The 26,785-nt window shown below is 36.1% G+C and overlaps 1 protein-coding gene across 4 annotated transcripts in view; it reads left to right on the forward strand.

The window, feature by feature from the left end:
- The first annotated feature begins 1,691 nt into the window (after window positions 1-1,691).
- Window positions 1,692-26,785, forward strand: part of AUH (AU RNA binding methylglutaconyl-CoA hydratase) — a 162,862-nt gene continuing 137,768 nt past the window's right edge. For 3 of the 4 annotated variants that reach the window (XM_060101267.1, XM_060101268.1, XM_060101269.1), the window contains exons 1-3: window positions 1,692-1,968; window positions 20,832-20,899; window positions 21,015-21,102. In XM_060101267.1, coding sequence (XP_059957250.1) covers window positions 1,707-1,968; window positions 20,832-20,899; window positions 21,015-21,102 — 418 coding nt within the window. In that variant the 5' untranslated portion in view covers window positions 1,692-1,706. The remainder of the gene's footprint in view (window positions 1,969-20,831; window positions 20,900-21,014; window positions 21,103-26,785) is intronic. The other variant, XM_060101270.1, reaches the window with a different exon arrangement.

The following is a 26,785-nucleotide window of genomic DNA, read 5'->3' on the forward strand; positions in this document are numbered from 1 at the left end:
CAATTCTCTATTAGTTGTCACCCCCGACAGGCTGTCACAGTCATGGTGATATTTGTTATTTGCACTAACTTTCAAGAATCAATTTTCTTCACAGATGGGCATATCCACATGACTCCTTTCAATAAAGACCAGAGTCACAACACTTAGGGAAGAAGCAAGTGTCCCTAAGTGGTGTTTTCTCAACTGGCTCTGTGCTCATCAAAACCATAGGCCATCCTTCTTACTCCGATTTCTAATATAACATAAACAATCTATGATTAGCTTTCTGCAGTTGTCCTAATCAATCACAGGTATTTTCTGAGGTTATATTATTTCAAATAGTACTGTGTCAAGTGTTCTGTAACTCCTTTATTTGAATTTACAATCTCTTGATGAACCAACATAAAGATACCAAAACAATTAGCAACTAATACAAGGGAACAGTAATTAAATATTTAATTAAATAGCTATTGATTAAATAATAAAAATATTAAATTAATATTTAATAAATATTTAAACAGTAAATAAATATTGCAATTATTGCAGTAGTTGAACTGTAAATAGAATTCTGAGTTTCTTAGCAGAAAAAGTGAACATGATTATAAGAAAAGGGGAAAGATACAAGAGGAAGCAAAGTTTTTCCTTTTCTTCAACTTCAAGAGATTTCACAAGTGGCACTTTACAGAAGATAGAATAAAAGATGCCCTCAACAACGTTCTCACAGGAGACACAGAAATGGAACCCAACTGGCTTTTTCTTTTCATTTTGGATAAAGCTGAGGGTCTAACATTGGAGGAAGTTTTGCTTAATACTCAAAAATGTAATCAGTGCACAACAGCAGAAATTTGTGTGGCAGTGGGAATATTCTCGTAGCAGCATGTTTTTCAAACAATATTCCCAAACACGCCTTTTCTCCGTTGAGATTTGATAAAAGCTAGGTAGGAGAAAATTGTATACAGTGTGCTTTGATGGCCACCTACACTCTGATGGCCACCTACACTCTAAGTTGATATTCTGCGTTTCTGGTTGAGGGAAGGGCCTCTATGCTCTAAATCCCACCTCAGCATAAGGTTTGGCTGAGCCTCTTTGTTAAGATGGTGGCTCCTGATTAGGACTAGACTCCGGGACGGGCCGTGCCACCTGCTTGCGTTGGTGGGCTGAGGACCCTTGTTTTTATTGGTTGTTCTCACTACCTTCCTGAACTCTGTATGGTAAGCCTCATGTATGTTTATAGGCATGTTTAACCGATAACCCTTGGCGCTTATATATATGAGTAAACTGGAGTCCCACGCAGAGCTGCTACCCTGTCAGCCAAACCTGAGACCAAACATTTTAGTTCACCTTTGCTGCTAACTCATGACCCCAGGGCATGGCCCAGGGAGTGTAGGGAGGCGACTCTCTCTGGGGAGTTCTTATAGAATATGTTCCCCCTAAAATATTCCACAGCCTTGGAGAATTACTTTCTCCCTGCCTTTGCTGTACAAGCGATTACACCTCCTGTCAGGCAAGGGAGTCCTGAGAAAGTGGAACCTGGAACGCTCAGTCATCGGTGTTGGGCGGGGCGAGGATTCGGGGCGGAGCCTGGCGCGAGAGGGAGGCTCTAGGGGCGTGGCCGGGCCTAGCGAGCTGGGGGCGGGGCCTGGGCAGGCCCTGCGGCGTGCGGGGGCCTGGCCTGCGCGCGGCGGGGGCGGGGCAGCAGCCGCAGGCTCACGCCGTAAACAGTCAACATGGCGGCGGCGGCGGCAGCGGCGCCCGGGGCCTTGGGCACCTTGCAGGCCGGCCGCGCTCGCTTGGTGGCCGCTTGCTGTGCGCGGCTTGGCCCTGGGTGGAGGCTGTCCGGCTCCTGGACGGTCCCGCGGGTCGACCCGGCGACCTGGGCTCGGGGCTGGACACCCGCGGCCGGGGGGGCGGCCTGGCGGAGGGTCTACAGCTCTGAGGTGAAGAAGGAGGACGAGCTGCGGGTGCGGTATCTGGAGGAGGAGAACCGAGGTGAGGGGCGCGACGCGGGCGGCCGCCGGTCCTAGGAAGGGGTTGCAAGGTCGAGTGTCCGGGCTGACGTCAGTGTCCGCCGAGAGGCTTGGGGGCCCTTCCCCTCCCCCACCCAAGCATTGCAGCTATGTAGTGCTCTCCTTGCCTAAAGGTGTCCTACGGAGCAGCTTACCTGTAAAAGTGGCCCTACTCGGCGCCGAAGACAGAAATGCGGCTTACGTTCTCATCTCTAGACGAGCCAAGGTCATTAAACCGGCTGTGTGATAGTTGCTTCCAGATTTTGTTCTTGCTCTGTGATTCCTTTCTGTCAACTCAGCTGTCAGGCGGAGAGTTTTGGAAGCTGCCTTGACAATGCACCTTATTACTCTGAGTCTTCTTCAGTTTAAAGCGGTGCATCTGGAACAATTTTTCCCCTTGCCCATTTTATCTTAGAAGGTTAGTTTTGTGGACTATTTCAGTTCAGTTAGACAATTTTGAGCATTTTCTTGGTCTTCCAATTCCCTTGCTAAGCCGTGGGAGACACAATTGTGGATGATGTTGATCTTGCCCTTGAGCTACCTCCTTGGGAGGAGATAGATGCATTAGCAGTACAATACAGTGGGAGGAAGGGTTGTGATAGAGGATGTGTGCCAGTCGGTGGGATTGCTGTTAAAGCTCAATTCCTTTCACTTGCCTTGTTGGGAGAAGTTAAATGGATCATGAAAGGTGGAAATAGCAGTTTGCCAGAAGAGTAGTCATTGAATTTTGACATGCAGTTATTGAGCACCTATAATCGGTTAAGCAGAAGTGCAAAACGAGTTAAGTCATGATTGCTGTCTTTAAGCAGCACCCAGTCTAGCGAGGAAGATAGTGGTGATTAAAAGGTTATGCTAACTTTAAAGGCTTGGCGAGAGCAAAGGGCTGTAGTACCCCCAAGGTTCATAAGATAGCTATATCTGGGGAGATTGGAAGACTCCAGAAGGGGATTCTGAGGGTTAAGTTAGGGTTTTGCCAGATGAAAGGGGTCCAAGGCATTCTTTGCAATGGAATGTGACATTAGTGAGGGTTCCTAGGCAAACTTCTCTGTGCTTCAATTTTCTTCTGTGTAAAAATAATACCAACTTTGTATGCCTACTGCGGAGATCAGACGAGAGGGTAATATAAATTGCTCACTGAGTATCGATCTAGCTCATAGGGGGTCTTCTGGAGTATGATGAGTTATTTCTTTTATTTGTTTATTATTTCATACAGACAAGAGCATGGTGAAAGGCATGGCATGGGAACACGTGTGGTGTTTTGGGGAAATGGCATAAGGCAAGTGTGGTTGTAGTGGCATGACAGGCAGAATATTGAGAAATTCAGCTGGAAAGTAGATTGGCAGGGGAGTGATTAGAGCCATGAACGCTACCATCTTTTGGGTAAGCTTAGTCTTGCCAGCATTTCAGTTACATTAGGTGAACCAGCAGTACATTAGATACAAACGCATTGTAGGTACAGCTAGTAAGGTGCACCATATTCTGTATTTTTTTGACCTAAATGAAGGCACATTGAAAGTAAATTTTTAGAAAATGTCTGGAAAGTCCTTCAGTTAGGTTTCAAATGGGTCAAGGAAAAGAAATCAGAATATAAGTCAATTTGATAAATTCAGAATGTTTTGTCCCTTGAAATGTAAAAATCAGCTATTAGGGAATATGGGTTCTTAAGAAAATTGACCCACTTCCTTTCAGGATTGGCAAGGTGACAACTCAGTTTTGTTTAACATTATATATGCTTTGCTTTGCTTTGCTTTACTGTCAAACCAGCAATAAGCAGTGCAAAGAAAAACATGAGTTCAAGGCTGGTGCAGGTGAAGGAATCTCCCTGGTGCCTTTGCTTATTAGAGGCGAGTCCAAAATTTGGTGCTCTTAGCAGCCTGCAGGGAATATGACAACTCCACTGGGTCAGAGGAGCCCCAGACTGCCCTCTGCCCTGTAGGCCTCTTTAGGCTGGTGGAGGTGGGTAAATGCAGAATACATCAGTACTCATAGGTTGCTTGGGTTCCAGATTTGTAATTTGTTGTGGAAGCACAGTTAGACAACCAACTTTCTTTAGTCGTTATTTCTTGCATTGTTGTCCAGCCTACTCAGAGTTTCAGAGCAGCAGTCCCGGTCATGGTTTACAGAGGTCTCTCCTGGTTTCCTGCAGTGGCTGCCTTTATAGGTCAACTGGTCTCCAGTCATTCTCCTTCCCAGTTTGTTCTTTGCACTGGTGCTGGGGTTATTTTTTCAAGGCCAAGCGAGAATTACATCTCTGTTCAGTTAAAAACCTCTAGTGGTCTCTAATGCCTACAAGCCCTCCCAGCCGCAGGCCTTTACAGACCATCCATCTCCCTTCTGCTGCACCTAAGCTTTACCTTTTCTTGCTCTTATGTGTCTGTGCTTTTGCACCCACCTTCTGGAATGACCTCTCCCTTCTCCCTACCAACCTTCTCCCAGTCTTGCAGGCTTCTACTCATAATTGTGACCCATTTTAAAGATCATTTTTGTGAACCTTATACCAACTTCTGGTAGAAATAGAGCAAACAAGCAAATGCATAATTCAAGTTATTGTTAATGCCTGCTCCTACCTCACCATTCACATCTGGCTTATCATCAGGTCTTCCCAAGTGCCTTTGTAGTCTTTCCATTTTTATCCATGTTCTTCTTTACCAACACTGCTCTTGTCCAAGCCTCTATCATGTCTCAGGTGGCCTGTTGCAGGGGTCAGCTAGCTCATCTTCCTACTACATGCTTTTTTTTTTTTTTTTTTTTTTTAAACAGGTTGATTCCTTTCACATTTTCCTCATGTTTTAAAGAATACATTCTTTAATTCCATATATTTTATGGCATGTGAATTCTATCTCAATAAAGCTATATATTTAGATAGATGTATATATTTTAACATTTTATTGAGATTAATTCACATATAAAATTAAAAATGTACAAATCACCACAATCCAATTTTAGAACATTTTTATCAATCTAGAAAGAAACCCTGTTCTCCTTGGCAGTGTCTCCCCATTCTCAATACTCCCTCTCCCCCCAGACTAAGACCCATTTATCATCTACTCTCTGTCTCAATAGATTTTTCTACTTTGGACATTTCACATAAAGAAATCATATGTGGTTATTTATGGCTTCTTTCACTTAGCATTTGGTTTTCAAGGTTCTGTTATGTTGTGGCATGTATCAGTACTTCATTTGTTTTTTATGACTGAGTAGTATTCCATTGTTTGGATTTTTTTTGTCTGTTCATTATTGATGTACATTTGGATCATTTCCACTTTCTGGATCTTGTGAACAATGCTGCTTAGAACATTCATGTATAACTTTTTATGGACATCCTTTTTTATTTCCACTTAGGAGTGCAATTGCTGGATCATATGGTAATTGTACTTCTATGATTAACATTTTGAGGAACTGCCAAAGTTTTCCAAAGTGGCTGCAGCATTTTACATTCCCACCAGCAAAGTATAAGGGCTCTTAATTTCTTCACATCATGAACAGTACTTGTTTGGTTTTTGATTATAGCCATCGGGTGTGTTGGGAAGTGATATCTCATTGTGGCTTTGATTTGGACTTCCCTAATAGTTAAAGATGTTGAGTATCTTTTCATGTGCTTATTGGCCATGTGTATTTCTTCTTAAGAGAAATGTCTTCTCAAATGCTTTTTAATTGGGTTGTTTGTCTTTTTGTTGTTGAATTGCAAGTGTTCTTTATATATTCTGGATGCAAGTCTCTAATCAGATACATGACTTGAATATATTTTCTCCTATGGATTCTTTTTATTCTTGTTAATTTCGAAGACCCTAGGTTTTTAATTGTGATGTAGTACAATTTATTTGTTTCTTTTGTTGCTGAGCTTTTGGATCATATCTAAGAAACTGTTGCCTAACCCAGGATCACAACGATTTATAACTGTTTTCTTCCAACAGTTTTATGGTTTTAGCTCTTCACGTTTGTGTTTGTGATCGATTGTGAGTTAGTTTTTGTGTATGGTGTGAGGTAAGAGGTCACCTTCATTCTTTTGCTTTGGATATCCAGTGTACCAGTGCTATTGATGAGACTTATTGTTCACCACAGAATTGTGTTGGCACCCTTGCTGAAAATTAATTGACTGTAAACACAGAGTTTGTTTCTGTACTTTCAGTTGTATTCCATTTATCTACATGTCTATCTTTATGTCAGTACCATTTCTGAACAATTTATACCAGAATTTCTAAAGAATTCTCAGTTTTTTCAAGGAAGTCAAGTCAACTGGTATTTTGATAGGAATTGCACTGAATAGGTAGATCAATTTGGGGAATATTGCCTTTTTAACGATGTAAAATTTAACATTCTATGAACATGGAATATCTTTTCATTCAGCAGTATTTTGTAGTCTTCATTGTATAGGTCTTACACTATTTTTGTTAAATTTATTTCTAGCTAGTTCATTCTTTTTGGATACTATTGTAAATGGAATTGTTTTCTTAGTTTTGTTTTCAGATTGTTCATTGCTAGCGTACAGTAATACAATTGTTTTTGTATGTTGATCTTGTATCATGCAACTTTCCTGAACTTGATGATTTTTTCTCATAGGTTTTTAGTGGGTTTCTTAATATTTTCTATATACAGGATCCATGTCATCTGCACACAGAAGAAATTTTACTTATTCTTTTCCAATCTGGATGCCTTTTATTTCTTTCTCTTCTGTGATCTCCCCCGTTGGACCCTCTGTTACAGTGTAGACTAAAAGTATCAAGAACAGACATCCTAGTCTTTTTCCTGATCTGAGGGGAAGGCATTCAGTCTTTCACCATTAAGTGTGATGTTAGCTATGGGTTTTTTGGTAGATGTCCTTTATCAGGTTGAAGAAGCCTCTGTTTATTCATAGTTCAAGTGTTCTTATCTGGTTGAATTTTGTCAAATTCTTTTTCTTCATCTATTGAGATGATTGTATGACTTTTCATGTTGAGCCTATTGATATGATGTATTACATTAATTGATTTTCAAATATTGAACCAGTCTTTCACACCTGGAATAAATCCCACTTGATTTTGGGGTGTAATTATTTTTATACATTGCTGGATTTAATTTGCTAACGTTTTGTTGAGGATTTTTGCATTTATGTTTATGAGAAATAGTGGTCTTTAGCTTTCCGTTCCTGTGATGTCTTTGTCTGATTTTGGTATACAGGTAATGCTGACTTCATAAAATGAGCTAGGAAGTGCCCCGTCTGCTTCTGTTTTCTGGAAGAGATTGTAGAGAAATTGCATCATTTTTTTCTTGGAATGTTGTGGTAGAATTCACTGGTGAAACCTTCTGCATCTGATGCTTTCTGATTTAGAAGCTTATTAATTACTGATTCAGTTTCTTTAATATCAATAGATTTAGCCTATTCACCTTATCTATTTCTTGTCCTGTTAGCTTGTGCCTTTCAAGGAATTGGTTTATTTCATGTAAGTTAGCAAATTTGTTGGCATATAGTCGTTCATAATATTTCTTTATTATGCTTGTGGTATCAGTGGGATTCAGTAGTGATGAATTTCTGATGTTAGTAATTGATATTCTCTTTCATTTCTAATATTAGTAATTTGTTTTCTCTCTTGTTTTTCATGGCTAGACTGGCTAGAGGCTTATTAATTTACTGATCTTTTTAATAAAGAACTAACTTTTGATTTGATTGATTTTTCTTTACTGATTTTCTACTTTCAATTTCATTGATTTCTGCTGATTTTTACTTTTCTTCCCACTTATTTTAATTTAATTTGTTGTTTGTTTTCTAGTTTCTGAAGGTGGAAGCTTAGATTTCCAATTGTAGACGTTTCTTAATATGTGCATTTAATGCTGTAAGTTTTCCCCAAGCACTGCTTTTGCTGCATCACATGTATTTTGATAAGTTGTATTTTCAATTTTATATAGTTAGAAGTATTTTAAATTTATCTTGAGATTTCTTCATTTACTTATATTTTACTTAAGTACCTTATTTAATCTTTAAGTATTTTGAGGTTTTCCAGCTGTTTTTCTGTTATTGATTTCTAGGTTTATTTCCATTGTCATCTAGGAGCATACTTCAGTATGATTTCTTTTTTTTTTTTTTTTTTTAATTTATTTACTTTTGGCTGCGTGAGGTCTTCCTTGCTGCGTGCGTGCTTTCTCTAGTTGCGGATAGCGAGGGCTACTCTTCTTTGCGGTGCGTGGGCTTCTCATTGCATTGGCTTCTCTTGTTGTGGAGCACGGGCTCTAGGCACACGGGCATCCATAGTTGTGGCTCACAGGCTCTAGAGCACAGGCTCAGTAGTTGTGGCACATGGGCTTCGTTGCTCCTCGGCATGTGGGAACTTGCCGGCCCAGGGCTTGAACCCTTGTCCCCTGCATTGGCAGGTGGATTCTTAACCATTGCGCCACCAGGGAAGCCCTGATTTCTATTTTAAATTTGTTAAGGTGTGTTTTTGGCCCAGAATGTGGTCTGTCATGGTGAATATCAGTATGACCTTGAGAAGAATGAATAGTCTGCTATTGTTGGATGCAGTGTTCTATATTCAGGTAGATCTAATATTCAGTTAGATTTAGTTGATTTTTTTGCTCGTGTTCAGTTCAGCTATACCCTTAATTGATTTTCTGTCTGATGGATCTATAAGTGATAGAGGTGAGTTGAAATTTGCAACTATGCTAGTGGATTTATTTCTCCTTGTAATTCTGTCAGTTTTTAAATCATGCAATTTGATGCTCTATTGTTAGGTGGATACTCATGGGTTATTATGTTGCAGAAGTGACCCCTCCAGCATTATGTAATGCCCCTTTTTCTCCCTGAGACTATTCCTTGTTCTGAGATCTGCTGTCTCTGAAATTAATGTAGCTACTCCAGGTCTTATTAGTGTTAGCATGGTTTATCTTTCTTCATCTCTTCCTTTTTAATCAGTCTGTGTCTTTATGTTTAAAGTGGATTTTTTGTACGCAACATATAGTTGGGTCTTGTTTTTAATCCACTCTGACAGTATCTGTCTTTTAATTAGTGTATTTTAGACCATTCATACTTAAAGTGATTATTTAAATAGTTGGATTATTATGTATTTGTAACTGTTATCGGTTACCCTGTTGTTTGCAATATATATTTATAATGAATCCACGCCTGCTTTTTAATAACACTATACTGTTTCATGGTGGTAATGGTATAAATGCATATTCCTATTTCTTTCCTCCCATTCCTTATAACATTACTGTCATTTATTACCCTTTTCTGTAAGCTACAGTCACCCCATACATGGTTGGCATTATTGTTTTGAATAAGTTGTTATCATTTAGATCAATTAGTTATGAGTCAAAAAGAATCTTGAAATTTTCTTAGTAGTTTGTTGTTAGAAGTAGTTGGGCTTAATAATTCTGAATATGTTTCCTTTTAATGATAGGATAGAGTAAATGAAAAAAATGTTGTTCTTGGGAAACAGACTTTTCACTGTGATAGGAGAGAGAAAGTACAAATATGGGATGGGGGAAGGTGAGGAAGAAACCTGTTACCTTGGATTTGAATTAGAGTTATCAGGACAAACTTACAAAAACCATAAGTATATTGTATACGTACGTGTTTATATTTATTTCCTATTCTGATCATTGAAACAGTCTAAAAGGAATGATACCACAGTAGCAGTGAACATATCTAATGTCCAGATTTTGGTTTCTAAAGACTGTTCCCCCACTGAAAGAAGGCAGAGCTCTTTGGAGAAATGTCTGATTTCAGGTCTGGAGCAGGGAAAGTGAAAGGTGAGCCTGGAATATCTTTGTGAGTCAAAAAGCAAGGAAGTGTTCAAATACTAAAAGGAACATGTCAGAAGGACATAGAAACATGTTAAATACTAAAAGGAACATGTCAGGATATAAGCTTACAAGGGCTTTGAACATTAAAAAATACAGTGATAATGGATTATAGCACCTTGAATAAAGAATCCATGAAGCCATGGTGATTACTCAAGATGGTGGGGTAAGGAAGAAGATGTTTTTATAGAAGAATGGTAAGAATGATAGAAAATCACCACTTTTGAAACCATCAATGTAAAAATAAAGGAATTATCATGGTAGTGTGAGATACAGACCCTTTATCTTTTTCCAAATGGGTATCCAGTTGTCCCAACACCACTTATTCATCTTTACCCCACTGATTTGAAGGGCCATTTTTATCATGAGCTAAATTTCCATCTGGTCTTTCTGTTCTGTTTTATGGTCTCTGTAGATGTTGCACTTCTACATTATTTTATGATTAAAGCTGTGTTGTGTTTTAGTGTATGGTAGGGCTAGGTATTCCCTCCTTCACCTTTGCTCTTTCTTTCTTTCTTTTTTTTTTTTCTTGGCTCTTCCTGCATGGTTATTTTTCCACATGAGTTTTGGAATCTCCATGTATAGTTTCAGAAAAAGGCTTGTTGGTATTTTTATTGACATTGTGTTGGATTTAAAATTAGGGAAATATTTATGATACTGCTTTCTTTTCTACCTAAAAACACGGTATGTGTTTCCATTTTTGCAATTCTATTTTGTTTTTTTTTTAAGGGGAGTTTTAGAAGTGCCCACCAGTAGGGTTTGCACATTTATGTTAAGTGTACCCCAGGTCATCCTGCCTCCTGTTTGGTTGTTCATAAAAATGAGATGATTTCTTTCAATATATCTTCTGTGTGCTTGCCTTTCTTCCTCCCTCCCCCCGCCTCCTCCTCCCTCCCTCTCTCTCCTTCCTTCTATATGAAGGCTATTTTATCTGGATATTTAATTTCATGTCTTCTAAATAATGCTCTTTTGTTGCAGTAGTTTTTTATTTGATTGTTTTGGGTTTTCTAGGTTTACAGTCATCATCTGTTAATGATTTTCCACGTTGTTTCTAAAATTTGGGTATTATAAAAATTGCGTATCTCCTTTTGTTCATGTGAAAGAGTTCTGGGTTAGTTCATTATGTTTTTGTAAGTTCTTACTACTTTTGTAGTGTTTTAAGGAGACTGAATTATATATGGTTTATCAAAAGTATTCTGTCAGTGGTTTTCAGTTCTTTGTGTATTACAAGTGATTTGTTAGTAAAAATAGTTAAATTATTGAGGTCTATAAAATTCTAAAGTAACAATATATGCTCATGGTAAAATAAAAAAACAAACAAACAAAAAACACTATGGAAGGGTGTCATCTGTTCACTTTCAAACCGTTTCATCAAAAGTAAAGACTTTAAACTTATATTTTGAGTCTTTGCTGTGAATGATAATTTTATTCACTTTCTGGTTTGTGTTACCTTTATAATTATTTTTATAGACAGTATCTGGATTTTTTTGGTGTAAGTTCAGAAAATGTTTGCTGTTCTATATCCTTCATCTTCTAACCATACAATTTCTGTCATTTGTAACTTTATATCATCAAAGTTTATGATAGTTACATTTTGTTCTCTTACAGTTGTCCATTGCTGTATCTATAGATTGAATATAAACAGGGTTTATAATATTATTGGCAATAGTTATGTTGGTACTGCTTTCAGTATATCTCTAGAAGCAGTCTGCTTTCCATCTCCACTCCACAGCCTGAAGCCTGTGTGCTGTCATCTCTCATCTGGATCTCTGCAGTAGCCTCTTGTTTGGTATCCCCCAGTATACTTTTTTTTTTTTTCTTTTTTGTAACCGTAGGTGAAATTCACATAATAACAAAGTTTACCATTTTAATTTTTCAAAGTGTACATTCAGTAGTTTTTAGGTTATTCACCATGTTGTACAGCCATCATCACTGTCTTAATTCCAGAACACTTTTATTACTTTCAAAACAAACCCATGCTCTTTAGTCAGTTTCTCCATATTCCCCCTCCCCCCAGTTTCCAGAAACCACTAATTTCCTTTCTGTCTTTACAGGTTTGCCTATACTAGGTATTTCTTAGAAGTAGAATCATACGATATGTGGCTTTTTGTGTCTGGGTTCTTTCAGCCTAATGTTTTCAGAGTTCGTCTGTGTTATAGCATGTATCAGCACTTCATTCCTTTTTATGGCTGAATAATATTCCATTGACTGGATATAGCACATTTTGTATTTTTACTTTTTAGATATTATGAGTAATGCAGCTAAATACTTGTGTACGATTATTTGTTTGAACATAGGTTTTCATTCTTTTGGATAGGTATCTAGGAGTAGAATCATTGGGTCATATGGTAATTTTATGTTTAGTGTTTGGAGGAACCACCAAACTGTATGAGAATATGAGAGTATGGTTGAGAGTTCCTATGTCTCCACATCGTTGTCAATGCTTATTTGTTTCCTTTTTTAAATTACAGCCATCTTATTGGGTATGAAGTGATACCTAATTGTGGTTTTGATTTGCATTTCTCTAATAACAAATTATGTTGAGCCTCGTTTCATTTATATATCTTCTTTGGAGAAATAACTATTCAACTCCTTCGCCTGTTTTTCAGTTGAGTTGTCTTTTTGTTGCGAATAGTAAGAATTCTGTATATAATCTGAATATAAACCCCATATCAGATGTATGGTTTGCAAATATTTTCTGTGGCTTGTTTTTTCACTTCCTTGGTAATTTTGATGAAGTCTGGTTTATCTGTTTTTTCTTTTGTTGCTTGTGCTTTTGTTGTCATATTTAGGACACTGTTGCCTAATCCAGGATCATGAAGATTTATACCTTTGCTTCCTTCTAAGAGTATTATAGTTTTAGCTCTTAGATCCATTTTGAGATAATTTTTGTATGTGGTGTGAGGAAAGGGTACAACTCCATTCCTTTGTGGGTGAGTATCTAGTTGTCCCACCACTATTTGTTGAAAAGTCTTGCACCATTGAATGAATGGTCTTGGTATTCTTGTCAAAAACCAATTGATCATAAATTTTTATTTACTTAGGTCTTTTAAAATTTCTTTCAATGGTGTTTTATAGTTTTCAGTGTACAGTCTTGAACTTTCTTGATTAAGTTTATTCCTAAGTATTGTATTTTTTTGATGTTATTACAAATTGAATTGTTTTCCTAATCTCATTTTTGGAGTGTTTATTGATAGTGTATAGAAATTTAACTGATTTTTATATATTGATGTTGTGTCATGCAACTTTATTGAGTTCATTTATTAGCTCTAATAGTTTTTGGTGGATTCATTGGGATTTTCTGTGTATAAGATCATGTTATTTGTGAATGGAAATTGTTTTACTTCTTTTTTTTCCCTATCTGGATGCCTTTTATTTCTTTTTCTTGCCTAATTACCCTGGCTAGAATTTCCAGTACAACATTGAATAGAAGTGGTGAAAACAGACATCATTATCTAGTTATTTATCCTAAGGAGAAGACTTTCAGTCTTTTAACATTAAGTATGATGTTAGTTGTGGGTTTTCTATAAATGCCCTTTATTAGGTTGAGGAAGTTTCCTTCTGTTACTAGTTTGTTGAGGTTTTTAAATTATTATTTTAAAAAAATCATTTAAAGCATGTTGGATTTTGTCCAGTGTTTCTTCTGCATCAGTTGAGATGATCATGTAGCTTTCAAATGTTTTCTTTTATTCTGTTCCTGTGGTGTGTAACTTTGATTGATTTTTGTGCTGAACCACCCTTGCATTCCTGGGATAAGTCCCTCTTGGTCATGGCTGCTAGATTTGGCTTGCTAGTATTTTGTTGAGGATTTTTACATTTGTATTCATAAGGGAAATTGGTCTAGTATATTCTAGTATATTCTTGCTTCTAATCTGTTTTCTGCACTGTGGCCTGAGTGATCTTTTAAAAATGCAAGTTTGAATGTAGAAATAAATTTCCCCAACTTGAAAAAAAGCTATTAGAAGTGCATAGCAAACATTATACTAAATGGTGAAATACTTAGAAACATTTTCATTAAAGGCATTGATAAAATAAGGGAACTTATTATTTTTGCTAATATTATGTTGGACTTGAAGTCCTAGCTAAAGTAAAACAGCAAGAGAAGGAAATGAGAAATTAACATTGGAGCAGAACATGTAACTGCCAGTATTTCCAGATAATGATTGCTTGTTGTCTTAGAAAATTGAAGAGAACCACTTGTTAAGTCTATTAATATTTCATAAATTTGCCAGAAAAATTTCATATAAAATAGCACTAAGCTTTCCACATACTCTCAATATGTGATTAGAAAATATAACTGATATAGAAATAAAAACATTCACAAGGGGCAACAGATAGCCTTTGAAGATGTGCAAGATGAAGTCTCTTAAGTCTTTATTGAGGAAAAAACCAAGACCTGAAATTTGCAGCATTGCACCATGTTATAAAGGGAAAGAGTTAATACTTTAAATATGTCAGTTTCCTAAATATTAAACAACAAATATCCTAACAGTGTATTTTAAATTTCATTGAAAAGAGTTGTGTTTAAGAATATTTAAGACATTTTGAAAAATAATAGCTGGTAGACGTGGTGCTTACTGTACATTAGATAACAAAACATACAATATTGTTATAATAATTAAAGTAGCAGAACATTAGGAGTGGACCAGGAAATTGACAGTAAAACAGAGAGTCCAGAGAGTGATTTTTATAGTTATTTAGTATACAGTTGTTTGATTTTTGAAATCAGAAAGAAAATAGGGTACTATTTTATGAATGGTGCTAGCCAAAAATGTTTATGCATTTCAGAGAAAATAAGACACCTGCAGAGTTGAGAACAGCAGAAATGAAAGTAATCAATGTTAGGAGAAAGTATTAGAGAATTGTTTCAAAACATTAGGGTAGAGAGATCCTTTATTTTGTTTTAACTGGTTTAGTTTTACTTTTTCTTAATTACATATACAGTTAGTATTGTGACCAATATTAACATGGTTTGTTTTGAGAACTAGCAGTGCCTTCCTCCACCCCATTTCCTATACTCCAGAAGCAGTTATTTAAAACCCTTTGGCTGATTCTTTGGGGTATATGTTATATCATATGTTATTTCATTTGAAATAACATACATGTGTTTCTACTTCTGGAATTTTCAAATTTAGGTATTACCTATCTATTGACTTTTTGCAGTGGAGGATAAGGGTTTGGCTCCCTTTCACACTCCACCACAAATGTTTACCTTCTCTTTTGCCCTCATCCTCAGTCCATGGTTCTCTGGTAATTTCACTCTATTTCTAGGTCTAAGTGAATGTTGCCATGTTTTTTTTTTATTTAATTTTTTTAAGAAAATAGCTTTATTGAGATATAATTCATATCCTTAAAATTCTCCTATTAAAATGTAAAGTTTAATGGCTTTTACTATATTTACAGAGTTGTGCATCTATCACCACAATCAATTATTGAACATTTTCATTGCCCCAAAAAGAAACTTCACACTTTTTAGCTGTCGCTGCTCAACCCCTCCATCTCTACCAGTCCTAGGCAACCACTAATCGACCTTTTTTGTCCCTTCTGATTTGTCTCCTCTCAACATTTCATATAAATGGAATTATAAGGTATGTGCTCCCTTGTGACTGGCTTCTTTCACTCAGCATGTTTTCAGGGTTCATCCATGTTGTATGTGTATTGATACTTCGTTGTTTTTTTGAGGCCAAATATTACACTGCGTGGATATACTACATTTTGTTTATCCATTCATCAGCTGAGGGATATTTGGGTTGTAGCCACGTTTTGAATATTTTGGATAATGCTGCTGTGATCATTTTGGTGCATTTGTGTGGATGTGTGTTTCCATTGTAAACCCTTTTCAAGGAAGATACTAAGCCCGAAAGTTGCAAAGGCAATAATATGCTATATAAAAAGTTAAAACGATGGTGCAAAAAAATACCATAAACAAGTTGAATTTTAAAAAGTGAATGATAGGGAAAAGATCTGTTTTATAAATAATGAATTAATGTCTGTAATCTAAAAATTTATGAATTGAAATGCAAAAGACAACTCTGATAACATAGGCAAACAATAGAACAGTTAATTCAGAAAACAAATGACAAATGATTATTAAACTTCGTTAACTCAACTTTGGTTCATAAAATTAGGTGAAACTTGATACATAATGATGTTATATTCCCATATATTGTCAGAGATTTATAATATTCAGTGTTGAGCGTAGACCAGTGATTCTCAATAACATGTTCAATGAGGTCCCCTTACTGACCTGAGATGAAATGTATAGATAATGTAAGCAGCTCACACACATAATTAAAAAAATCTTTAATAAAACAAAAGGTAATTTATGGCAAAATCACTTATTTCAATATATAATATTCCTGCTGTGATCATTAAAATATAAATAAGTTAGGATTTAAGAGAAGTAAGAAGACTAGAAGCCATTCTACAAAGTAAGTAGCAGAAAATAAAAAACAGTTGGCATAAGGGGATATTAGAATAAAACCTAGTATTGGGTTAGTAATAACAGACCAAACTTATTTGTATATGATAAGAGACTGAGACAATAGCCTGAATTGAAGAAAGGATAACATGCCAAGGTAAATTTTCAACTGAGCGGAAGTGGTATTCTCACAAATGAGCCGTGCCTTATTTATTTATTTATTTTGGGTCAAAATAATTCTCTACTGGGATGTGGGAGAGGGTGGTGACAGAGTAAATTGTGAGATTCAGTTCTCATTGACACCAAGTCAAACGGAAGTTCTCTCTTACCAGTAATATACTTGAAAATGCAGTGAATGTAATTAGCTTAACATAACTTTTTTTTTCTTTGTTTGATGGGTACCATGTGAAACAGAATTTATTAGAATTCCTCTAATTTTAGGTCAAAAACCTTGTACTCGAAAAGAGTGTATGTATCTGTGTGTAAAGTTATGAGTTTTGTGTATTCCAGTGTAATAGATCCTATGCTAGTGTATCTTATGCATCTTGTCTAACAAAGTCTGGTGGTTCCATACAAAGTGGTACACAGAATTGCCACAGAAAGTTCTAAATGGCCTGAAGGAGCTGAGTTCCAGTGTCCTAACTTCTGTATTTCTTTATAAATAAGTTAATGTGTATAATGTAAGACTAATTTGTTGGTACAGTTGTGTCTTAGTACAATGTAGAGGTAGTTTAAAAATATATTAGAAGTGATCTTAATTTCAGATTGATTTTGTATATTTTTTGAGAATTAGTAATAATATAAATATTAAAATATGTGGGCAAGGAAGTGTCCTTGTGCAGGTAATACACATAATTGGAGCTCTATTAAGATGTGCTACTGTGAATAAATAGGTACTGGTGATTTGGCTGGACAGTATCTGTATTTTTGAGAGTTATCTGTTAAAATTTAAGAATACACATTCTGTTGGACCTAGAAATTCCCCTTCTTGATACCTGAGAGATATTTATTGTACAGAAAAGAAATCTTCAAGAATGTTGATTGCAGCATTGCAGTATTTTAGGAAAATGCTCATGAAAAGGAAACTAAATAATGGAGATTCATTTCACAGAATATTATGAATTAAAAGGAACGTCTTGATGTAGAAAGATCTTTAAGGCCAAATTAAATAAATAAAGGAAATATGTATGAACCTATTTACGTAGAACAGCACCAACAGAAAATACTCTGTGGTCCCATTTATGTAAAATAGCAACGATAAGCAAAACTATAGTCACAACTCTATTTCTGTATGTAAATATATTTTGTGGAAGGTTACAGGTCAGCAGATAGCTATGGCTACCTCTGGGGAGGAGAATGGAATGGGTCCAGGGAAGGAGGACTTTCACTTGGGGTGTATCACTTCAATTTTGTATGAGTAAAATGTATTCATATATAATATATATATATTTTAAGTCCCAGCTGAGTCATTTTGTTCAACTTTCAGTTTTGTGAGCTCTGTAGAGCAGGGTTGATGCTGTAATATGAACTTGTTGAAGATACACCAAGAATTTTATGATATTTTGTCAAAAGACAGGAAAAGTCTGAAACAGGAATTTAATAACCTTAATAACCTAGCAAACTTGTTTTGGCTAGGTTATGTGATGAGGATGCATGATAATTGAGTTATTGAGAAGCTATTAATTGTCAAATAAAGTGGGGCAGTTACAAAACGAAAACAATGGGCCCTGCAGAATAAAGTAAGGTTTTATTCCATTTTGGGGTATCAGTAGCTTACTGATACATTTGGTGGGACTGTTGTTAGGCACTGGATGATTCGTTTTAAATTACAGAGCTGATTTCCAACTGTTTGAGGTAGAAGTGCTCAAAACATCAGGCCTCAAACATGGGACCAAAACCACTGGAATTAACTATGGTAGAAGCATTTTGATGGCACTTTACAATTTAGTAATAATGTCAACAGTATCCTATCTAGCATCTATTCATTATGGTAACACTTTAATTATTGCATCAAAATGTTTGCAGAAGGGACAATAATAATTAAATGCTGATGTTGAAAGCTTTACATATGTCTTACCATATGATCCTCACAACTGTCCCACAGAGTTTGGAACTATTAGTATCTTCACTTAAAAGGGTAAGAAACTGAGGGTCAGAGAGGTTAAGTAACTGTCCAGTGTCACATAGCTAGTGGCAGACTGGGATTTCAGTCCCAGCAGTCCGACCTCAGAGCCTGCATTCTTAGTCGGTCCCCTTAGAGTTGATAACCAGCTTGGGTGTCTCAAAGGCACTTCAGATTCACTTTAATTCAAAACTGAACTCATGAACCTTATCCCCCGGCACCCTCACCTCGGTGTTTTTTATGGTTCTCTGTCTCATTGAATGTCATCTTCTTTTCATCCAATTGCTGAAGCCTAAACTTTATTAGACACTCCTAATACCTCCTTGCAATGCATTCAGTCCTCAATCCAGTCAGTCATTAACTCGTTTTACATTTACCTCTTGAATACCTCTTGAGTCCTTTCACTTCCTTCTACTTCTAACTCAACTAACCTCAGCCAAACCTATTATCTGTTGAGTGGACTGCAGCTTGTGCCTGGAAGTGTCTAGCCCTGTACACTTCGGCATGGTCTCCAAATATAGAAACGAATCTTCCCCACTGGCTGTATATGTGTGTTTACAATACTTAAAACTCTCTCAACGGTTACTACTTATTTTTTAACGGGGCCTGTAATGACAATATCTGGCTGGTGCTGACCTCTCCTCTCATTGGGTACTCTTTTCCTCCTTCTGGCGTGACTATTTTGTGATTTCTCCTATGTTGTTCCTGCCTGTAATCCAGCACCCTCCTTTCCCCCAATACTCATCTTCCCAATCTCAACTCAGATAGCACTGTCTTGGATAAGCTTTCCCTGTCTATCCCTGTTTGCCCCCAGACCATATCAGTTCTGGTTACAACTTACTGTAGCACCGTTCAGAGCATGCAAAGCATTTTGAATTGTATATTTCTATGATTTTTTTTTTATTGATGTTTGTCTTTCCTTTTTAGACTATAGTTCCTTGAGGGCTGAGCGCCATAATGTGTACTCAGTACATTTGAATGAATTAATATCTAGTCTTAACCACTTGGGTTTCTTCTGAGGAAACTAAAGCATGAACAGTGTAGCACAGTCTCATTTTTCCTTCAAGTGTGGAGTTAGATTGCTATTTATTAGCTGAAGGTAGTTATTTAACCTCCTCAACTCCCAATTACTTTATCTGTTCCACAAGGATAAAAACAGTACCTACCTCTTAGGTTGCTTTGGGGATTATGTAAGTCAATAAATGTAAAGCGCTGGGAACAGTGTTCAGCACATAATAAAGGACTCAACTAGTGGTAGCTGTTGTCAGTAGTATTGGGACCTACCCAAGGTCATTCAGCTGTTTAATGCAGAGCCTGCCCTAGCAACCAGTTCTCCTTCATGATTTTCTCCTTACTGAGATCATTGGGAATTCTTGTAAATTTATTCTGCTGTGAGCCTAAGGTCGTTGAAAAATGGGTTTGAGCAGTTTCTTGCATAGAGAAGGCATGTGCACATTTTGTTGTCTTTGGTTTAACCCAATTACAAATAAGGATTACCCCTTTCCCTCTCCCCCTCAACCCCCCTCCCTCCCCACCTCAACACCCCCCCCCCCCACCGGCCTCCCCCCCCCCCACACCTCGCCCAACCTGGTGGAAGGCATTTTTGTTATACAAGGACAATTTGAGTTTCCTTGGGGAGCAAGAAGGTCGGGTACAGGTTTTAGAGGACTTTCAATATCAAATTAAGGTCTTTGAACTCGGGTATTTTGCAAATAGGAAATAAAGGATTTTAAACAGGGGGTGAATTCTATGCATGGAATTGGTTTTAGAAAATTGATCCGACTATAGCAACTGGAATGGGAGGCTGGATTTAGATGATGCTCTCTGATAAGCTTAGGGAAGTTAGGAGGGAGAGCTGGGCTTTGTAGGAGAAAGAATGAACTTCCTATAGATTCAGGTTGAATTGCTTGTTGGAGTTCTAAGTGGAGGTGGCTTCAGGTTAAGTACATGGGACAGAGCCAGGAGAGAAACCTAGGAAGAAAATACTGAAAGCTATGTAGTATGATAAAAAGAGTATTAACACCTGGTGTACTAGCAAAAAAGCTGATCCCACAATGCTTGCCTGTGAGAAGGAATTGTTAGCTATTGTGTACTTCTGTATATATTGAAGATGAAAAACTGTATTTTAAATAGTATTCTGTAACTTAGAATTTTCACCAGTAAGCGTGGCCTTCAACTATTTAGTCTGATTTAATGATGTAAAATTTAGTAAAATGTGGCAGATTACCTTGGTGGTGTTGAAGGAGAGAGGAGTTGAAGGGAACATGCTGTTATAAAGTTCTTCTCTAAAAGGCTGTAGAAAAGTGGTGAATATTAGGCATCAGATTGATTTTATAAATATATATACCACTTCTTCAAAATTATGCTTGAAAAGGAAGGTAAACATGAAAATTAGGGTAAAGCTCTTGAAGTGAACCTCAAGGTGGTGGTAGATTCCTAAGTCCCAAGTCAACTAGCTGTGTATACGGGAGTCTGTACCCTGAATACATCACTAACTCAAATGACTTTTTCTTTTTTTCCCCTTAACTAGGAATTGTGGTGCTTGGAATAAACAGAGCTTATGCCAAAAATTCATTGAGTACAAATCTTATAAAAATGGTGAGTGTAAAGATTAAACTATTTGCTTCTAATATTAAAATACAGTGTTGAGTTGATATCAATCTAAAAATGATTTTTCCCCCTTTTCCTTCTTACCCTCCCTGTTTCTGTTTAGCTTTCAAAAGCTGTGGATGCTTTAAAATCTGATAAGAAAGTACGGACCATAATAGTCAGAAGTGAAGTCCCAGGGATATTCTGTGCTGGTATGTAAATAGATTAAAATTTTAAAATGAGTCTAATTTTTCCTTAGTAGTAGCCTATTTTCCATTATAAAGTGTTCCGTGGTTTGAATTCCATTACCAACAATTCCTTTTTGTTTTTTTTACTGTTTTACAAGAAAAAAAATGCTTTGTCAGTATTAGAAAGAAACCTTTGCTGCGTGTGGAAAAGTTGTTTTGGAAGTTGAAAAATAATTTGAGCCATTAAAATATATGTTTGTAGTACATGAATAATATTTATGAAAGATGAGCTGTGCAGGAAAAATCACGTCTCCTACTCACAAGTGTGCTCTGTATTAAAAAATGCTTTAATTGACTGGCAGTAGCTACCCCAGTATGGAATGTTAAATATAGACATATGCTTTTGTGTTTGTAGTAGTGCCCACTCAAGTATGTGTCCACGAATTGTACTTTTAAATTGGTATCTACAGCAGCGAAATGTTTTTTTTGCTTGTACTGTGTTACCAAAAGCCAAAGATTAAGTTGTCTTGCATTTTCCATATTTGTAAATATTTCTAAGTCATGAGATTGAATGAATCTGTTTCAGTTAGTCAAAAATATAGATGATTAAATGATAAAAGATAAAAAATGCTGACAATATACCGCATCATTACAATTTACTAATAAGTAAATGAAGGCAGACGTTGACTGAGGCGTAAAAAATTTTTTTTTCAGTAAAAATATAAATGGGATAATCCATTTGAGATAATCAGACATTTGAGGGAACAACATACAGTATTTTATTCATTCAACAAGTATTTTTTGAGCATTTAGAGTATACCCAGAGCAATGCTGGGACTTGGAGGAGTATTTCTAGACAGAATGTTTTTAGAGGTGTCTTAGTTGAGGCTGATGTTCTTCAGTTTCATTGTTAAAGGTCCTCAGATTTTCCAAGCTTCCAACTCCATAGCTTCCACCTTAAAATATTGAAAAATTTTATGGTATTTAGGAACATTCAGTGTAAATGAGTATATATAATGATATAATGTACCATAGTAAAAGGATTAGTTTTAACTTCTTTGGCAGTCAGAGTAGGATTATTATGCTCAGCTGCCTGGGTGATGACAATTTGCAGTACAGTCTTCTGCTTTTACATCTGTCCAACTCGAGTAACACTATCCTCCTTGTAGGATTGTTGAAGGCTTGATGTGACAATGTACATAAAACACAGTGCAGTAGTCAATAAATTATAGCGGTTAATAGTTTTTATAAGGGCTTTACATATATTTAAACATTTTTTCTTAAACAGTATGAAAAACTTACACTGAGAGAATTAGAATTCTTGTATCTGTGACCTTAGGATCAGGTGACTGGGTGACTGAGTCTAACTTCGTGACCGATGGCTCTGAGGTCACTGCACTCAGGTCCTCTGAGGGCTGGTGAGGGGCTTATTGGGAAGACATTGAGCAGTTTGGGGGCTTTTAAGGAAGGCCCAATTATGTGAATGTTTGAGGAGTGATAGTGATAGTGGCAGAACGACGCTTCAGAAAGAAGAGTTGATTATAACTAGCATTACTGTCTTTCTGTTGGTAATGGGTTTTGTAATTATAACACTATAATGACTGGTAGAATTCTTTTTGTTTTACCTATTCCTTTGCTGCCCATTGGTTTTGTGTCTCCACATTACCCATGTTCTTTGGAAAAGGCTTTAATGCTTTAGCACAGTTTACAACTATCTTTTATAGGTTGCCTTTTTGGGGACATACTAGGTAATATAGCAGATGCTTTATCAGATTAACAAGTTAGCCTTGAATACTTTTTTCCAAGGGCTTATCAGATCTATTTTCTTTGTTGTGTGCTTTTGCATGATCAGGATAATTTTTCCTATGTTTTAACATACGATTTTTTACCGTATTTTGTCCAAAATAAAAGTGTGAATTATAGAAAAATTGGGACAAATCATTTTAGTAACTTAGAGTATATAAATAAAATCATTCTTTCAAATTTCTCTGAAAGGTTTTCTTACATATATTTGAAACAGGCAGTTTAGTATGTCTGTCTTTATTAATATGTACACATTAAGTGTATTGTATGTTTAGATACACAGAATCTCTTTACACACTTAAAATGAATATTTAAACTTATTATAGCCTATAAAAATAGTAGTATAAAATTCTAATTTTTTTTCTTTTGACATTTGTTTTCTTTTATCAACATAGATGTCAGTTTCTTTTTTTATACAGCAGGTTCTTATTAGTCATCAATTTTATACACATCAGTATATACATGTCAATCCCAATCATCCAATTCGTCACCCCCCACCGCCCCCGCTGCTTTCCCCCCTTGGTGTCCGTATGTTTGTTCTCTACATCTGTGTCTCAACTTCTGACCTGCAAACTGGTTCATCTGTACCATTTTTCTAGGTTCCACATATATGCGTTAATATACGATATTTGTTTCTCTCTTTCTGACTTACTTCACTCTGTATGAGAGTCTCTAGATCGATCCACATCTCTACAGATGACCCAATTTCGTTCCTTTTTATGGCTGAGTAATATTCCATTGTATATATGTACCACATCTTCTTTATCCATTCGTCTGTTGATGGGCATTTAGGTTGCTTCCATGACCTGGCTATTGTAAATAGTGCTGCAATGAACATTGGGGTGCATGTGTCTTTTTGAACTGTGATTTTCTCTGGGTATATGCCCAATAGTGGGATTGCTGGGTTATGAATACCAGTGATTTTTAATCTTTTGGGGTATGAGGTCTCCTTTTTAAGTTCTTAAAATTCCATGCACTTACACATTGTAGTGGTCCTACATTGCTTGAGAAGATGTGTAATGTCAAAATGCCACTCTGGTTACAGTAATGTATTTAAATGAATTTTCTTTTACTAACCACAGTGATAATCTAGATACAGAAAAATTTGTATCATAGTTATCATGGCTGCAGATGAAGTTTTCTATACATAGGTGCTTTCAGATACCATGCCATACCCTAGGCATGACTCCAGGTTGGGAATCGATGTTACGTTTTCTTTCTCGTGGGTTCGAACATTGCTTCTGGGTTTATAGCTTACCTATACTTCTCTTAGAATGCTGAGAAATATCATTTTGATAGTCAAAGCTCATTGTGAAGCACTGGCTACATAGATTATATTAGAGATTGGCCTGAATGTGTGCTGTCTCCCCTGCATGCTCTAGAAATTATTTTTTTATTCATTTAAAAATTTTATCTTGTTTTTTACATACACACAAACACATACACACACAAAGAAAAGCTGAAATAATTTTGCTATTTCAAATTACTTTGGAGTCAAAATTTTAATATATTACCTATAATGAAATTATGAAAAAGACCTTTTGACTAGGCTATTGCATTGTAAGTAAACATTTAATCCTCGTCATCTGTTTATTTTTGTTCTTTCAGTGTTCTAACACTAAGTAGCAAAGTAGATATGTATTGTTTTTATCATGAAAATTTTATGAGGAATTTCTGAGATGGAGGATTTTTTTCTCTTGAAATTCCTGAAATAGAGTATAAACAATTCTTGGTAATTGATTCCTGTGTGTAGAACTCTAAATTGAGTCACTGAATTATACTAGTGTGGGTTTTTTAAAAAAGTAAAGGTACTTTTGCTTCTGCTTTTGAGTTCTAGTAAATTATGTTCTGACTAAAAACTTCTCACTAAAATTGTCAATGTGCTTTATTGAATGTTGTGTTGTTCAAATGGATGTAGATGTCATGACATGGTTAGATATATGGAGGCCTCTGAGTAACAAAGTTATCTAGTCAGTATTGTTTCAGAATCTTAGGTTAAGTTACACTTGTGTATTTGAATGTTAGTCCCTTAGAGAGTTTGCTAAGTAAACTGAAAGGATAGATAATCCACAAATTTGTATTAGTTTAGCATAGGGTTCTTTTCTTGGAAATTAAAAAAAAACTGTGTTACAGAGGTATGAATTACTTGCAGTAAAATGTACCAGTTTTAGTACATATGTAATTGATTAGTTTTGACATGTTTAAACCATGACGACAGTTGTGATATAGAACATGTTTATCCCTTAAAAAGCTTTCTTTTTTCTTTTTAAATTGAAGTATAATTGACCTATAATACTATGTTAGGTCCAGGTGCACAACATGGTGATTCATTCTATCTATATACAAAATGATCACTATGATAAGTCTAGTTACCATCTGTCACCATACAGTTATTAAATATTACTGACTGTATTCTCCATGGTATACATTTCATCCCTGTGACTCATTTATTTTGTAACTGGAAGTTTATACCTCTTAATCTCCCTCACCTATTTCATTCATCTCCCTACCCTCGGCCCCTTTGGCAACCACTTGTTTGTTCTCTATCTATGACTCTGTTTTTGTTTGGTTATGTTTATTTGTTTTATAGATTCTACATATAAGTGAAATCATGCAGTATTTGTCTTTCTTTATCTAACTTATTTCACTTAGCATAATGCCCTCTAGGTCTAGCCATGTTCTTGCAAATGGCAGGATTTCATTCTTTTTCATGGCTGAGTAATACTCTGCTGAACATATAGGTATATGTATCACATTTTCTTTATCCATTCATTTATCAGTGGACACTTAGGTTGCTTCCATATCTTGGCTGTTGTAAATAATACTGCAATGAACATATGGGTGCATATATCTTTTTGAATTAGTATTTTTGATTTCTTTGGAGGGATACCAAGGAGTGAAATTGCTGGATGGTATGATAGTTCTGTTTTTAGTTTTTTGAGGAACGTCCGTACTGTTTTTCATAGTGGTTGCATGAATTTATATTCTCACCAACAGTGCACAAGGGTTCCCTTTTCTCCACATTCTCACCAACACTTGTTATTTGTTTTCTTGTTTTTTTTAAAAATAATAGCCATTCTGACAGGTGTGAGGTAATATCTCACTGTGGTTTTGATTTATGTTTCCTTAATCATTAATGATTTCATGCATCTGTTGGCCATCTGTATATCTTTTTGGAAAAATGTCTATTCAGGTTATCTGCCCATTTTTTAATCAGGGTGTTTGTGTTCTTGATGCTGAGTTGTATGAATTCTTTGTATATTTTGGATATTAACCCATTATCAGATATATCCTTTGCAAATATATTTTCCCATTCAGTAGGTGCTCTTTTCGTTTTGTTGATTGTTTCCTTCACTGTGCAAAAGCTTTTTAGTTTGATGTAGTATCATTTGTTTATATTTGCTTTTGTTTCCTTTACCTGAGGAGACATATCCAAAAAAATATTGCTAAGACCAATGTCAAAGAGCATACCACCTATGTTTTCTTCTAGTTTTATGGTTTCAGGTCTTATATTTAAGTCTTTAATTCATTTTGTGTTTATTTTTACATGTGGTGTGAGAATGTAGTCCAGTTTGATACTTTTGCATTAGCAAAGTTATCCAGTTTTCCTAACACCATTTATTCCTACATCTTGTGTCCTTTCCTCCTTTGTTGTAGATTAATTGCTAATAAAAGTGTGGGTTCATTTCTGGGCTCTCTCTTCTGTTCCATTAACCTGTGTATGTGTTTTTGTGCAGGTACCATATTGTTTTGATTACTGTAGCTTTGTAATATAGTTTGAAATCAGAGCATATGATACCTCTAGCTCTGTTCTTCTTTCTCAAGGTTGTTTTGGCTATTTGGGGTCTTTTGTGTTTCCATACAAATTTTAGAATTATTTGTTCTAGTTCAAATGCCATGGGGA

This window comes from Mesoplodon densirostris, chromosome 6 (genome assembly GCF_025265405.1).
Source record: "Mesoplodon densirostris isolate mMesDen1 chromosome 6, mMesDen1 primary haplotype, whole genome shotgun sequence".
In the NCBI taxonomy this organism is placed as follows: domain Eukaryota; kingdom Metazoa; phylum Chordata; class Mammalia; order Artiodactyla; family Ziphiidae; genus Mesoplodon; species Mesoplodon densirostris.